Below are 15059 nucleotides of genomic sequence, written 5' to 3'. Positions count from 1 at the left end.
CCTTAGCGGAAAAGCTTTCAGTTTTTCTCCATTGAGAATGATATTTGCGGTGGGTTTTTCATAGACGGCTTTGATAATATTGAGGTATGTGCCCTCTATCCCTACACTTTGAAGAGTTTTGATCAGGAGGAGAGAGAGTCTTGCTTTAGAATATCATTGCCCTCACTCATCCTGGGTCCTAATTCCTGTGTCGGTTTGATCTCTTTCAGGTTAGTCTGAATGATTCCCACAATCAGATGGTGGTGCATTGGGCCGGGGAGAAGAGCAACGTGATCGTGGCCTTGGCCCGGGACAGCCTGGCACTGGCAAGGCCCAGGAGCAGTGATGTAAGTATTGGTTATGGTCTGGGCACTCCTCGTGGAGGCCACCAACCTGCCCTCTTGGAATCTGGTGGGGTTATCGTGCCAGCAAAAAACAAAAACAAAAAGTGGTTGATTGGAGACTGAATGGATGGGATACATTTTACAACATGGAAGAGAATCTGGAAAACAATAAATACCCCTTGTCTGCCGAACAGAGGGAGGCGTGGGCTGTTTTGCAATGAGATCCATGCAACATGTGGTTACTTTTGTGAAGTGATAAGGTTTGATCTGGGTGGTTGGGTCTGCTCCAGATAGTGCCAGAAGCACGTTCTGGGCAGAGTTGTCCATCCGCCACAGAGCCTGATGGGACCCCTTCCAGTCGGGTGGGTTCTTGACGCCCTGCGCTCCTACTCTCAGTTTTCACGGTTGGCTTCTATAGCGTTTGAGTTTAGGTGCTTTGAAGACGAGAGACCAAGGGTCACAGACTGAAAGGCCCCTGAGAGACCAGGTGGGTAGTGGAGGAGAAGCCTCCCTCCCTGTTCCCTACACTCTTTCTTCCGGGGAGGAGAATGGTCTCTCCCATTTCTCTTGAAGTGTGTGGTCTTCTGGGACAATGTGTCGTTTTCCCACTTTGGTAGACGTGCCAGGTTCAAGAAGCATTCCCCTGCTTGTTAATTTGAATGTGGCGATTGATCCTTGGTTGCTGTGTCTAAGAGAGGCTAGGAGGTAGAAGGGATTTGGTGCTCGTGTGGGGCTGCTGTCATCAGTCTCGGCTCTGGTTGCCGTGAAGGGCCTAGTATTGCCAGATCTGATTTCCGAGAGGAACTCAGAGGCCTGGGTTTTTACGTGAAAACTGCTGAGTCTTACAGGTTGGCAGCTTATGCATTGTTGGTACAAGTACTGGATGGGCCAAGTTCCATCCCCCTGAGGGCCAGAGCTGGTCCTTGGGTCCCAGTCTCCAGATGTCCCCTTGTGGGAAGAGGGGCAGCCCTGCCTGGGGTCAGGGACCGACGTGGCAGCAGGTGAAGCCTGTGGACAAAGAAACACAGTGGGGAGCTTTGTTCACTCTGCTCCCTGGCCAGAGGGAGCCTCCTAGTGAATTTGCTAGCGCTGTCACATCAGCCCGAAGGACACCCTCGAGATTCTGGAGTAGAGACCTGGTCTCTGTGAGAGCCCTGTCTGTGTCCCTGCTGGGTGGCTTGCATGTGCTCCAAGGGAGACACCCAGAGGTAGCACTGGGGGCCGCTTTCTAGCAGGTTCCGTGGAGACAGCCACGGACAGAGAGGGCGGTGGAAGAGCTCTGATGCAGACCTTTGTCCCATGCGGCCGCTGAGCAGGGGCGGGTGGGAGCCACAGTCAGTGACGGCCAGTTTGGATGTCGTGTTCTGGAGCAGGGCTGGACTCCTTGGGGCAGTGGCTTGGCCTGTTTATAGATGTGGCCAGGGTTTGTGAGCGCAGATGGCAGTGTGTGGGTGCTGTGGTCCCGTGAGGCCCGTGGGCACCTGCGTGTAGATTCAGCACGGTCCTGGCCTGCGCGCCCCTTCATGGGTACCCTTCTGAGAGCAGGAAACAGCTGCAGGCCCCATGCTGTCGAGAAGACTGCCTTTGGCTTTTTATATGTTTAAAAAAATTCTTTGTCTAGGTAAAATATGTGTATATATTTATATACATGTAAATATATAAATATGTAAATATATATACATATCTATATGTATATATATATATATAAATGAGATAGGTAAAAGACCTTAAGTGTTGTTTTATGGTTTTGCTGGACAAACAGGAGCCTGGAGACATTGAGTGGCCTGCTCGAGGTCACGCAGCCTGTCTGTGGGAGGAGGGTGGTGGCTCTGGAGACCTGACCATGGGCTTGCTGTGTGAGGGTGTCGTGTTGCCAGCAGGAACCCCCTCCTCTGGGTTTCAGCCCTTGGAGCCCTGCATCCTGGGAGCCTCCTCAGGCCAGGGTGAACCTGTACCATTGGTTTCCCCACATGTGGCCAGTCTGCCCAAACCCCATTCTCATTCTGTCTGAATACTTGGGCGTATCCTACTGAGAAGCCACTGAACATTGGATGCAGTACACCATCCCGTAATGAAATACACGATAAGATTGCATGGAAGGGAAACGCCGTGCTTGGAGATAATAAATGGGAGTGGCAGAGATTTCTCTGCTGTCCATACATAGGCTGTATTAAAGACTTGGCAGCTGAAATGGAGATGTTCTGATGCAAAAAGTTAACATAGAAAGAAATTATGACTCAGAGGCCAGAGCTGGTGGTGCGGGCGTCGTAGCAATCCCGACTCTCTTGAGAGAAGACCGGGAGCACGGCTCGTAAGAAGGCCCCATCAGCAGTCCAGGAGGGAAGGGACCAGTGTCAGTGAGGAGCTGTGTGAGTGTTGGAGAATGGCCAAGTCATGCATATTCAGTACATTAAAAAGGGACAGATCTGGAAGCTGGAATCCCGGAGGGTTTGCTTTTCAGCAGGAAAAAAACAAAAACAAAAAACAAACTGTCCTGATGAACTCGTAGCAAGTGTGATTCCATGAAGGGTGGCAGCTGCATTCCAAAAGGAAGGCCATCTTTTTCCCTGAGAAGTCTGGCCGATGGAAGGATACATAGGTATTGGTTATCTGGAGCCTTCCCACGTCTCTGTTTCTGCCCTCTCCTGACCTGTTTTGCAAAGGTGCAGCTTCATTGGCCAAGGAGCTCTCTAGAGATTGTGTCCCCTGGAAGGTCTGAGTCGGCCAGGGAAGGTTTCAGGAGTGGTAGGACTCCACTGCCTTTGCACCCAGACTGCTGTGACATTATGATGGGTGCCCCCCCAGGATGGACCGGGGAGCAGGGCCAGGACTGGCTAGCTTGCTAAAAGGGCAGACCTTGGGAGCCTGTGGAGCTGCTGTCTCACTGAGCTCTGGCTCTGCAGTCAGAACGGCTGGGGTTGAATCCGGGCTCTGCCGTTCGTTAGCAGTCGGACCTTGAGCCGGGTCATTAACCTGCTGTTGGTCTTCTCATTTGTTGGTGAGATAGTGCTTGTAAAACCTTGCTCTCCAAAGTGTGGTCTGTGGATCAGCAGCGGCGGGTGTTTTTCTGGGAGCTGATTAGACAGGCAGAATCTCAGGTGCTGCTCCAGACTTCCCGGGCCAGAGTCTGCATTGTGATCTATGTTGTGCCGGGTGACGTGTAGGCGTAATACCATTTGAGAAGCACTGGTACGAAGGAGCTGCTTTCTGTGCATTTCAGCCCTTCTTTCCTTCCTCCCTGCCTCCGCTGTCCCTGCTGCCTCTTCCCCTCCTTGCTCCTCTTCCTTCTCATTATTACGCTGTTTTAAAGGGAAAAGAATTTATTAGGATGGTTTGACCTGGAGAAGAGAAGGCAGGTTGATGAGTCATTTACAAGAGTCTCGAGGTGTAGGATGGGCCCTGACATACTTACTCTTAACTTCTATTCATTAGAAGTCATAAAGAGATGTAGATTGTTTACAGGTGCATGTTAAAGAATAGCTTTTTGTTTTGTTTTGTTTTGCTTTTTTAAAAGATTTTGTTTATTTATTTGAGAGGGATGGAGAGAGAGAGAATGCACACAGGCAGGGGGAGGCAGAGGATGAGGCAGGCTCCCCACTGAGCAGGAGCCTGATGCGGGACTCGATCCCAGGACCCTGAGATCATGACTGGAGCCGAAGGCAAACGCCTAACAACTGAGCCACCCAGGCGCCCCGGAATCTGTGTTTTGTTCAAGTTGGTGTTTTACCCTGTCTGTCCCCCACTCCTTCCACTGCCCAGCCTGGAGCCCCAGTGTACGATCACCCCCTTTAACAGAGCAATGCATGTCTGTAGCAGACAGCATTCTCCTGGGGGGGATAACTTGCAAGAGTGGACAGATAACTGGACCTGCGACTGGAGGGAACCCATTACGTTTTGTCACTTCCTAGCTGTAGGACCCTGGGCTGGTCATTAACTTCTCTGAGTCTTGGTTTTTGTCATTATTTATTTATTTATTTATTTAAAGGTTTTATTTATTTATTTGACAGACAGAGATCACAAGTAGGCAGAGAGGCAGGGTGGGGGGGGTGAAGCAGGCTCCCTGCTGAGCAGAGAGCCCGACGTGGGGCTCGATCCCAGGACCCAGAGATCATGACCTGAGCCGAAGGCAGAGGCTTAACTCACTGAGCCACCCAGGCGCCCCAGTCATCCTTTAAATGGAAATAATCCCTCATTCACTCACTCACTGGTTTATTTGTGTCACTCTCTTTTATACATCTGTGGGACACATTCATTGACCTCACTCTGTGGTTTCGAATCACATGTAATTCCAGAAATCTTTACTGAGGACGTGTGATGTTCTAGGTACACCAAGGGAGACAGAGTTTTTAAAGATGAAGAGCGGTAATATATACTGAAAAGTGATACCCTAATACGACTTATTATCACCTCTGTGCTTCTGAGGAGGTAACTCACAGTGGAGTATCAATTTGGGGAATGTTGGAGCTGGAGGGGGCCGAGTTCCCTATTTGAGGAGCCGTCTGTTCCCTACATGTGACATCTGAACCTAACAGGGCCCCTCCGTGTCCGTTCTGGGCCAGGAGACTGGAAGTGAGGAGGTATCACTTTGTTTTTTTACCCACTGAGATCATCTGTGAGCTTCTCAGCCTGCTGCCTTTTAAAGCTCCTTTGATGCCAGCCCCTCCCTGCGTGCTTGGCAGTTGGGGACACACGCTGTGTTGTAAGCATGACGTTCATAATGAGGTTTCTGTCACTGTGGCCCAGATACTGGCAGAGGCTCTATCTGTGCTCTTCTAACCTTTACATCTAATAAATATTAACGCCCCGTGTGCGTTCCCGCTTCCCTCTGTACCTGCCGTGTGAGTTCATTCTTTATAAGGGTTATTGCTTACCAACATTTGCACATTTACAACGAGTATGAAGGCCACGTCTTTGCCTATCTGGCACTTAGCACAGCCTCCTGCTCGCGACAGACCCTTTGGATGTGTTTGCTGTGGCATCAGTGGGCCCTGGTGGCAGTACTTTTCCCAGCCGTTGAGCCCAGCCGTTCCTGTTCTTGTTGGGATTCACCTGTCATTTTCCTTTCGAACTTACCACAGTCCTAACTAAGGCTTCGACTGTCAGCCTTGTTTTTAATCCCCTGATTATGTTAATTTCACGTCGCCTAGGTAGTCAGTCTAGGTGCGAAACACCTGGTGGCTTCTATCCCACCATCCCTTGCCTGAGGTGTGATGGCTTTGGAGGCAGGCAGCCTGGATCACATTTCCACGCCTCTCCTTCCCTTCTCTGTTTCTTTGGCAAGCAGCTAATCCCCTCAGCCCCTGCCGCCTTATGTGTAAGTGATTTTAATAACTGGTTTTGCCACGCCGGGCTGTCGGGAGAGCGCCCTGAGCTCTTCCACATGGAGAGGGTGGTACGGTGTCAGGTCCCTAGGAAGCACTCCGTGAATGACGGTTCCTCTTGGGTTTTACCACCGTGGTTACGGGGTAGCCAGAGCCCCAGAAGCAGGGGAGAAGTCGTCGTGCTGGCGTGTGCCGGGCTCCCATGGCCATTCCCCGCCACCCTGGGTGGCAGCATCAGCGAGCCTGAGTGCTGGGGCGGGGGGCGGGGGTGTCTCGAACCTGTATATTCAACCTCCGTGCGTAGTGAATCACTCAGTACTTCTTTCTTGTCTCTTGGGCTTCTCTGTGGAGGCCTGGGAGGGTTTCCTTTTTTATCCTCTGCAGTGTTGTAGGAACAGACCTCCCCAGCAGAGGGTTGAAGAATTATATTACTTTTTGGGGACATCTCAACAGATGGCAAAACAAGTTCCCCATCCCTCCCCCTTGGACAACCACATTCTGTCTGCCTCTGGATGTAATTTGCTCAACACTTAACCCAGCCATGGGGAGGAGGTCATCATTGCTTCCATCCATGGGTCCCCCCCAGCAGTCTCTGCAGGAACGCGTCTTGGCCTCAGAAAGGAGCCTGTGTCCCCTGGGCAGTAAGGGGATGCGGTGCTCCCCGGGCTTCCTGTTCCCACACTCTTGGGGTGGCGGGTGGAGGGGTGCCCCGCTTCTCCTGGGCGCGTCATCTCTTCACATCTGTCGCATCCTGACACCAGGGACCTGCCGGGAATGCCGTTCGGGATCCAGGGTGGGACGTTGGCAGGTGCGGGCGGAGGGAGAGGTCTCTCGGCCACATTTCTCATCAGCTCTTCTTTGTCCTCTCCTCCCTGACTCAGGTGTACGTGTCTTACGACTATGGGAAATCGTTCAAGAGAATTTCCGAGAAACTGAGCTTCGGCGTGGGAAACAGCAGTGAGGCAGTGATCGCCCAGTTCTACCACAGCCCTGCGGACAACAAGCGCGTAAGGGGGCGCCGTCCCGCCGGTCGGAACTTCATGGGGCTGAATTGGGGGATGACCGCCGTGCTCAGGGTGCGGGGCGGGGCTGGGAGAAGGAGCTCCTTGTCGTCATCTCGTGTGTGATCAGGCAGGCCGGGTACTGGCCAGGCACGATTTCTGGACAAACAGCGTCAGGCTAACGCGAAGAAAGAAAATCTGCCAACCGATGAGCTGCCCGTCTCATGGACGGCAAAAGTGTTACATGGGTTTTCCGGGACTTTCACCACCCGTGTGCTGCACGTCTTCCAGGGTGCTTGCTGAATGCTTGGTTTCGGGGCATCACCAGCGCATGTGTGGGTGTTCACGCCTGCGCACGTCCCCCTCCCTCCAACCTGTACCGGTCTAAGAACAAACACCGAGGCAAGGGGGCAGATACTGCTGTGTCTGCGTTTGTTTTCCCAGCTGGCTGGCCCGGGGCTCTGTTTCTGCCGTAGAACCCGGGCAGTTGGTTGTGGAGGAGGCAATGATTTGAGATGGCCCTGGGCCCCCAGAGAGATGGAGGGGAGGTGGAGGCGAGAGGGCAGGAATGAGGCAGCCTGCGAGGTTAGGTCTCTGTGGCTTGAGCAGTTGTTACTTGACCGCTTTCTTCCTTGCTCTGGGGAGCCCTCGCTCGTGTCCAGAGGCAGGATGACTGCTGCTAAGGACGATCAGAAAGCTTCGAGGGAAGGGAAGCTGCTGCTCTTTGCTCATCCAGAAAGGAGCAAGACCCTCAGGGTCTTCCAGCCAGGTGGCCCCCCAACCACTAGCTTCTCGGGTTGCCTGTATTCAAAATCTTTAGCCGCTGGAATGGCCCCGGCCGATTGGAACAGAGCCCGTCCACAGGGAGCTGGGTCCTGAAGGCAACCCTGCCTGGCCGGACATTAACCTTTTAGTTGCTGGATGGTGGACAGGCCCTGGGGAAGGGACCAGGCCGCTGGTGCTTAGGAGGGGCCTCTCTCGGGTTTCAAGGAAGCAGCTATTTACTAACAGGTATAGAAATAATTTTTTTTTTAAAACTAGAATAATTACTACTGGTATGTGCTGGTTAATATTAGCCCTGCGTGATGATCTCAGAGCAGAGCAGCAGTTAGGAACAGCTCCCCGCCCTCACTCCCCTAACTCACTCCACAATGAAAAGCAAGGAAGAGGTATTGGAGGGATTTGGCTCTGGGGACAAGACTGCCAGCCATCTGCACTGGCTTCTCCCGCCGCATTTGGTCGGGCAGGCCTGGGACCTCGCGCTCCCAGAGCTAGGTGAACCCTGCTGTCCGGTTTGCTCTTGGCTTCCAAGAGGTGAGGCTCCCTGCCCCAGGGCCCGGGTTGCTGGCTGTGCCCCCTCTCCCCTGGAGAGCTCTGTATGCCTCCTGCCTTGCAAGCAGCAGATAACACTCGGATGACTCACCTGGCCAGGATGTACCTGTCGGCTATTACTATCCTTCTCTTTACACGCTGTCCCAGAGCTAACTCGTATTGCAGTTGTGGCCTTGGGACCACTCTGTGGTCCCCTTGGAATCTTCTTTTTCAGCTCCCTCTGCTCCCCCGCTTCACCTCCTACCACAAGGGCACAGATGTCTGCAATCAGGTTCTGACTTCCTTCCTGCTTGTCATGGGGTGTGGTGAGCAGCTGCTGGGCCCACATCCATGTCTGAGTAGTCAGAAGACAGGAAGGACGATGTTCTGGGCTTGCAGAGCGGGTTTGTGCAGGGTGGAGAGGGGCTTTTGGAGCATTAGGTGTGGAGAAGGAGCAAGGGCACTGGGGCACGCAAGAAGAGAACACCAGGGGTGGTTGTCAAGGAGTTTGGGGTGTGGGAAGGCCAGGGCATGCCTTCAGCCTGGGCCCTCCCAATGTGGGAGGTGGGGCGTCTTGGCCTTCTCCTTGGAGAGATGGACCTACTTTGGAGCCCATGGGGAGATGAAAGAGGAGCCACCTTCTTGGAAAACCTAGCGACAGGTGGGGCACAGGCCTGGAGCAGACGGAGTGGGGTTAGAGAGGCAGCCTTCTCTGCTGAGTTTCTAGTTCTCCAAAGAAAGTCGTTACCCCTCCCCAACTTCTCAGGAAGGAAGCTGTGACTCTCACTGTGCCGGTTACTTCTGTTACTTTTGCCTTGGAAGGCGCATTGCCTCACGAGACCTGCCACTTCCTGAGAAAAATCACACAGGCTAGGTGCCTCGCTGTCGATACCACCAGGCCCGCTGGGCCCAGGCACATCCTCTGTGTGAGGACCTGAGGGTGTGGTCAGGAAGCAGGGTTTGAAATGGTTGAAATGACTGTGGTCAGCAGCCTGGATAGGCGAGGATGTCACCTGAGGGCCCCGTGGAACCCTGAGGGGGTATGCCTGTGGAAGGGGAAGGGAAGGGCTGGTTAGGCAAGCAAGCTCTGCTCTAGTGGTTTTGCTTTGTGATGGAAATGGAGTGACTGTGGGGTCATGTGAGGGTTTGGGTCTATTTTTGCACCTGCCAGCAGCCCCACTTCCTTCTTCTCAGCCTTGCGTGCCACCTCCCTGAAGCAGTGTGCAGCCTGGGCCCCCTGGCAGTGCTGCTGGCCCCATGGCGCACCTGAGGTCAGCCAAGCAGTACGTCTGGGGCTCCTTCCAGAAAGCCCCAGAGTGTGCTGCTAGGCTTCCCAACCTTGAGAGGTAGTCCTCTCTGTCTTTCCCTTCATTCTCATCTCCTGGAGATACATTCCTTCATTGCCTCCTCTTCCCATGTCATCATGCTCCTGGTTCCCCCACTGAGACCTGGAGAGAATCACTTATACGAACATGGAGGTGTGTTCTGTAGCTTATGTTATGCTTCTAGAGGTATTTGTGTTTTCAGAGGAAACATCGTTTTAAGCCCAAAGCTGAACATTGCGTGATTGCAAACAGGGTGGGAGAGGTGGGTGTGTCTGAGGGTATTTCTGACCTCACACAGTCTAGGAAGCACCCGGTAGGTCAGTAGGTTGGCTCTGCTGGCACATCTTTGGGGCTGGCCTCGGGGAGACTGGACGGCAGGCAGTCTGGGGACCTCAAGGCAGAGTGGGACACACTGTACCTCCCGTCCTGTGCTCATGTGGCACAGTTACATCATAGCATGCCTCCATGATGGTGGGAAGTCACGGCAGCGGGGGGGTGGTGGTGGCTGGGGATTGAGTGAGGTCAGGTCAGAGGAGTAAAGGCTTCACGGGGTACTTGGGATTGGAAATGGAGCTTCAAGGACGGGTGTGATTCCAGTAGCTGAGCAGAGTTGGTGGGAGTCCTTGATGGGGAGGAGGCCATGGGCAATGTCAAGGTGTCGGTGGCTTCTGTACAGGCAGGAGGGAGACTCACTTCTCAGGCATGGAGGGTTGGCTCTGGGGCTCTTTGAGATACGAGGCAGGCCCCCAGCTGAAGATGGACGAGTTCGCTTTTTTCCTCGAAGACTGTGGGGAGCCATGGAAGGATCTTTGAATAGGGGACTCATTGTACATAGAGTCTTTTAGGGAAACGTGTGTTCTGGCAAGAGGCAGGATGGATCAGAAAGGGGAAAGATAAGAGAGGGGTCAGGAAGTCATGAGGGGGTCATGGTAATATAGACATGATGCTGCCCGGTTCCTCAGCCAAAGTTCCTATCACCCTCTTGAGCAGTTCACACCCTGCCAAGCCTGGGATGGCACAAGGGGGCCTAAAAAGCCCAGCGCCTGGCCCCAGTTTGCTCACGGGCTCTAGCAGGGAGTTCACAACATGGGTAGCACTGGGGATGCAAAGGAGAGCAGAGATATGAAGAGGAAAACATAACTGGGTGGGTAGCTGATGGGGCATGGGGCCGAGGCCAGGCAATGGAGTGAAATCCCAGCTCTCATCATGAGGACTCAGGCCGGAAGCAGGTGTAGCGTGTGGAGAGCTTGGGGCATGGCGGGATGGCATCAGAGGTCTCCGTTGTGGATGTAGTGAGTCTCTTCAGTGCATCAGAGGGGAGATGCTGAGGAGGGTCAGGTCCAAAGTCAGGATCAGACTGTAGATTAAAAGTCCCAACATGCCTGATCTCGGCGGTGGTAGTTGAAGCTGCATGGGGCCTGTGGACAATGGAGCAGGTTTGCAGCAGAGGATGGAAGAGCGGTGAGGTTATGCGAGGGTGGGGAGTGGAGATGGAGGAAGAAGGAGCCAGAGGAGAGTCAAGGACGGGCCCATCAGGTGCGGGGCTCGGAGGCTTGACATGAGATGGCGTTGCCCAAGGCCAGGGAAGGGAGCTCCCTCTACAAGACCGGGGAGCTGACTGAGAGAGGGAGGCGCGTGGATGAGCCCTGGGGCACAGGGTGACACCGAGGCATGAAATTCTGCAAGTTCTGCCTCTTTGTTGGAGGAGAGGAGGAAAGATTGGGTGAGCAGTGAAGGGATGGGCTCCGAACCTGCCAGACACCCCTGTAGATGCTGCTTCCTGGCTCACCTTGGCCGGTTAACCTCTCTGTACTCCAGCATCCTGGTTAGTGAAGGAGGATAAGATTGTACCCAAAGGAGGACCTGGCTGTGAGTACCAGAAGGATGGGATGAGCCTAGGAGGAGCATGAGCTGAGGCTGGCACAGCTTGTCTGCTCAGTGCCCAGCACACAGTACGTGCTCGTGACACATTCCCTTTTCTGATAAACTCTATGCCCAACGTCGGGCTCGAACTCGCAACCCAAGATCAAGAGTTGTAGGCTTCACCGCCTGATCCAGCCAGGCGCCCCTGTTCTGGACACATTGAGCTGTCATCGTGAATGACAGATAATACGTTTGATAACCAGCTTCATGATTTTTATATCTTCAAATGTGAAACCCCTGGAAACGATGGAATAGGTTTCTGGAGAAATCTTTCTAAACTGAGAGCACTCCATTCCCTAGTAACAGAGATGGTTTCGGAGCAGGAAAAGGGGCTCCGGCATTTCTAGGGAATGCCTCTTATGCCAGAAATGATGATGGTCCTTTAAGGATCATAATTGTTTTTACAACATTGCATTTGCTTGTGGTTGTTTATGCTTTCAAAACATTCGCTCGCCTTTACGGTTAGATTTAATGAGGCTCTGACGGAGTTTGGAGTTCGGCCTTAGAGACCGTGGAAGGAACACGAGAGAAAGAACATGTAGAATGCGCTCCTGGGAATCGGGGAGGGAAAAGCCAAGGGCGGAGGAGCGAGAACGTGAACACAGCGTGCAGACCTGCACGAGTATTAAGACATGCCTTCACTGCTCGTGCCAAAAGGATTCTGAGCAGAAGATTGATCTGGGTCAGCTGCAGTTAGTGAGGGGAAGTGTGCTGGTACGGGTTCCTTTGGATTGTTGACTTCTGGAATTTCAGGGACTGGTGGGTGCTGGGAGCTGGGTCCCCCTTGCTCTGGCCACGCTGAGCCACTGAGCTGCCCTCGCCCTTCCAGAAACAGGGGCTGCCCTTCCCACCTCTCTTGTGCGTTCCAGGCCTGCCGCCCTCTGTGCTCTGTAGACATTTCCCGCAGGCCCTCCTGGCCGTCCTCAAGTCCATGCTCTACCTTTGTCCCCTGTGTTCCCGAACTCATACTGCCCTCGACTCGGATATTCTATCCCTCTGGAAGTCTTGCCTGCCCTCCAAGGGCCAGATCTTCCCTGAGTCCCTTCTGAGCTCCCAAACTGGGACTCCTCTGGACCGTGTGCTCTCATGGGACTCTGTCTGTGGTTCCTCGCAGAATCTCATTTCCCCCTGAGTTACAAGTCACCCACGGTCACGTCTGTCTTCTCGCATGCGAGACTGCAAGGATTCTGGGTGTTCACTGTGGCGCCCGCAGCATCCAGTCCACGGGGGATAGCCCACGTACGTTTGTGAGGTTGAATTGCCGTGGTCCTTTCTCCTGGAGGACCCTCTAGGCTGGCAGTCACTGTGCGGTCCTACTTGTTCAGAGCCGCTCACCTGGGCAGGGCTAAGTCAGGTGAAGGCCCTGCTCACCAGAGCTTTTCCTGCCATGCCCCCAAGTGAGGCGGCCAGTCCCTCCTGCAGCTTGGTCCTTGGAGCTGCCCTGTCCCCTGGCCTGGTGGCCAGAAGAAGGAGCTAATCCTCCTAATCCATCTAGGAGTCCATCCACACCCTAATCCATCTAGGCTGTGATTATAGGGACTTCCGTAGCTGCTCAGAGAATGGAGGGAGAGAAGCAGGGTTATCTGTGTGCAGCCACTCTGAAGAGCAGGCTTTCTGGGTCCCCGCTGCCCTCCGATGGTGCCTCAGTGACCTGCCGGAGGGTGGGAATGGCCAGCTCAGTTCAAGGAAAAAATAGGCTTGACTAGCTTGCTGAGCTGGTGACAGGGGAGCCTCTCCTGCACCCTTTCCTTCCCTGAGCCTTGCTGGGTATGTGCCAGCATCTCCTCCCGGCCGGCAGATGCGGAGGAGGCCAAGTGGGGGCCCCTGCAGGCCCCCGACCCTGCACACACCGCTGGGGACGGGGTGTTGGGCGGCCCTGGCGGAGCCCCGCTCTGAGCTCGCCTTTTTTCTCTTGCAGTACATCTTTGCAGATGCTTACGCCCAGTACCTCTGGATCACGTTTGACTTCTGCAACACTATCCATGGCTTTTCCATCCCGTTCCGGGCAGCCGATCTCCTCCTGCACAGCAAGGCCTCCAACCTTCTCCTGGGCTTTGACAGGTCTCACCCCAACAAGCAGGTAAGAGAGCTCTGGAACCCTGCTTCTCTGGTTTTCTGTTCCTGCCCCTGTGGGTTGTGTGTCCTCTGGGTGAACTCCCCCCGCACCCTCCCTCTTCCTCTGCCAAGCTAACCTTTGCGCTAGTTGACTTCCCAAGCCTGAGGGAAGTGTCTCTCCCTGGCCCTCTCTGTCTGCCTCCCAGCTCCCTGGGGGCAATGCCCGGTGCTCCGCAGGCCCTTGTAGCCAAACATCATACCCTTCTCGGTATCGATGCACCTTTGTGAGTGTGGGGCTACCTCGAAGCTCTGGAAATTAATCCGCGAGAGCCAGCTAAGGAAGCCTAGAGTCTGGGCTCTGCTGGGACCTCTTCTTGAATTTCTGTTCTACTTTTCCCATCCCCCACCTTAAACTCACTGCTTTTGTACCATTTATTTGAAATTACCATTAACTTTAATTTTTTCCCTACGTGTGTATGTGTGCGTGTGTGCGCACGCACCTGTAATACAAATATATGTATTTTTCTCTTTTAATTTGGATTTGAAGGAGAGTGAGATGGGGAGAAAGCCCAAGTAGGGTTTATATCTCAAGGTTGATACTTGCCAAATCGGGGCTATTGGTCTGGTATAATCCCATGAAACCGGCAGACCCTGTAGGATTGGATTCATGATGAGTTTTGAACGGCTTGGGTCTGAGGAACCTTGGAACGGTTCTTTTTCTTCGCAGGTTGTTTAACCAAAACATGATCTGTTTACCTTCCCTTGCCTTAGGGAGTAATCTAAGTACAGGCTGGGTCAGTTTACTGTGTAGGTGGATTAACATTATTTTTAGTCTTCTCCTTCTTCCTATGTGGTCGCTAGGGCTGGAGGAACGCTCAGGTGCTGTGTTTGGGAGTTCAGGGGCTTTGGCCAAACCAGCAAGTTCATCACTCTCGGCCGTGTCGTTTGTACTCAAGTGGTTCCCCTTGGTGCTCTTTGCCTTTGCACTTAGCCAGGGTCCCCTCTGTTCACCTTTAATCACTGTGGGACATTACGAGTTTTTAGGGAAAAGCAGGAAAGTACAGAGTGTAATCCTTTTGTTTTTACTACCCCTCATGGCTGGTGTCGAGTAAACTGTAATTTCAGATGATCCGTAAATGGAAGACAGTCCCCACTCATTTTTCCTTACAGCTGTTTTTAAGGCCTTAGTAACTCTAGAGAGGAACAGAAAGGTACAGCTCTTGCCTGCCCCCAACCCCCCACTCTTCGGATTTGGAGTAACCAAGCTGGCCTTGCTGATCTCCCGGCCGGCCTTCCCAGACTGTGTGTTACTTATGGTGGGGCCTGATGGCCATGCTGTTCAGGTTATGCCTGCCTCTTGCTTCTTTTTCTTCTTCTTCTTCTTCTTTTTTTTTTTTTTAAAGATTTTATTTATTTATTTGTCAGAGAGAGAGAGAGCACAAGGGCGAGCACGCACAAGTGGGGGAATGGCTGGCAGAGAGAGAAGCAGGCTCCCTGTTTAGCAGGGAGCCTGATGTGGGACTCGAACCCAAGACCCAGGATCATGACGTGAGCTAAAGTCAGACAAGGGAGCCACTCAGGCATCCCTGCATCTTGATCCCTTCTTGTCCTTTTGGTCTTTGCAGCTATGGAAGTCAGATGATTTTGGCCAGACCTGGATCCTGATTCAGGAACACGTGAAGTCCTTTTCTTGGTAAGTCATCCATCTAAGAAGTTTGAATTATGTAATCACCTTTCTCCAGTTCTAGTTCCTTCCTGGAGGACAGACCTGCCCTCACCTGAAATGTGGAGCAGGTGGTT

General features: G+C 53.2%; 1 protein-coding gene across 4 annotated transcripts in view; it reads left to right on the top strand.

Moving 5' to 3' along the window:
* LOC111153957 (sortilin related receptor 1) overlaps positions 1-15059 on the top strand; it is a 160341-nt gene that overhangs the window by 21924 nt on the left and 123358 nt on the right. For all 4 annotated transcript variants that reach the window (XM_022513310.1, XM_022513308.1, XM_022513309.1 and 1 more), the window contains exons 2-5: positions 210-326; positions 6526-6651; positions 13123-13284; positions 14885-14952. In XM_022513310.1, coding sequence (XP_022369018.1) covers positions 210-326; positions 6526-6651; positions 13123-13284; positions 14885-14952 — 473 coding nt within the window. The remainder of the gene's footprint in view (positions 1-209; positions 327-6525; positions 6652-13122; positions 13285-14884; positions 14953-15059) is intronic.

This window comes from Enhydra lutris, unplaced genomic scaffold, assembly GCF_002288905.1.
Source record: "Enhydra lutris kenyoni isolate GAN:26980312 unplaced genomic scaffold, ASM228890v2 scaffoldscaffold34, whole genome shotgun sequence".
NCBI lineage: Eukaryota > Metazoa > Chordata > Mammalia > Carnivora > Mustelidae > Enhydra > Enhydra lutris.
This window is presented reverse-complemented; position numbering and strand designations above follow the sequence as displayed.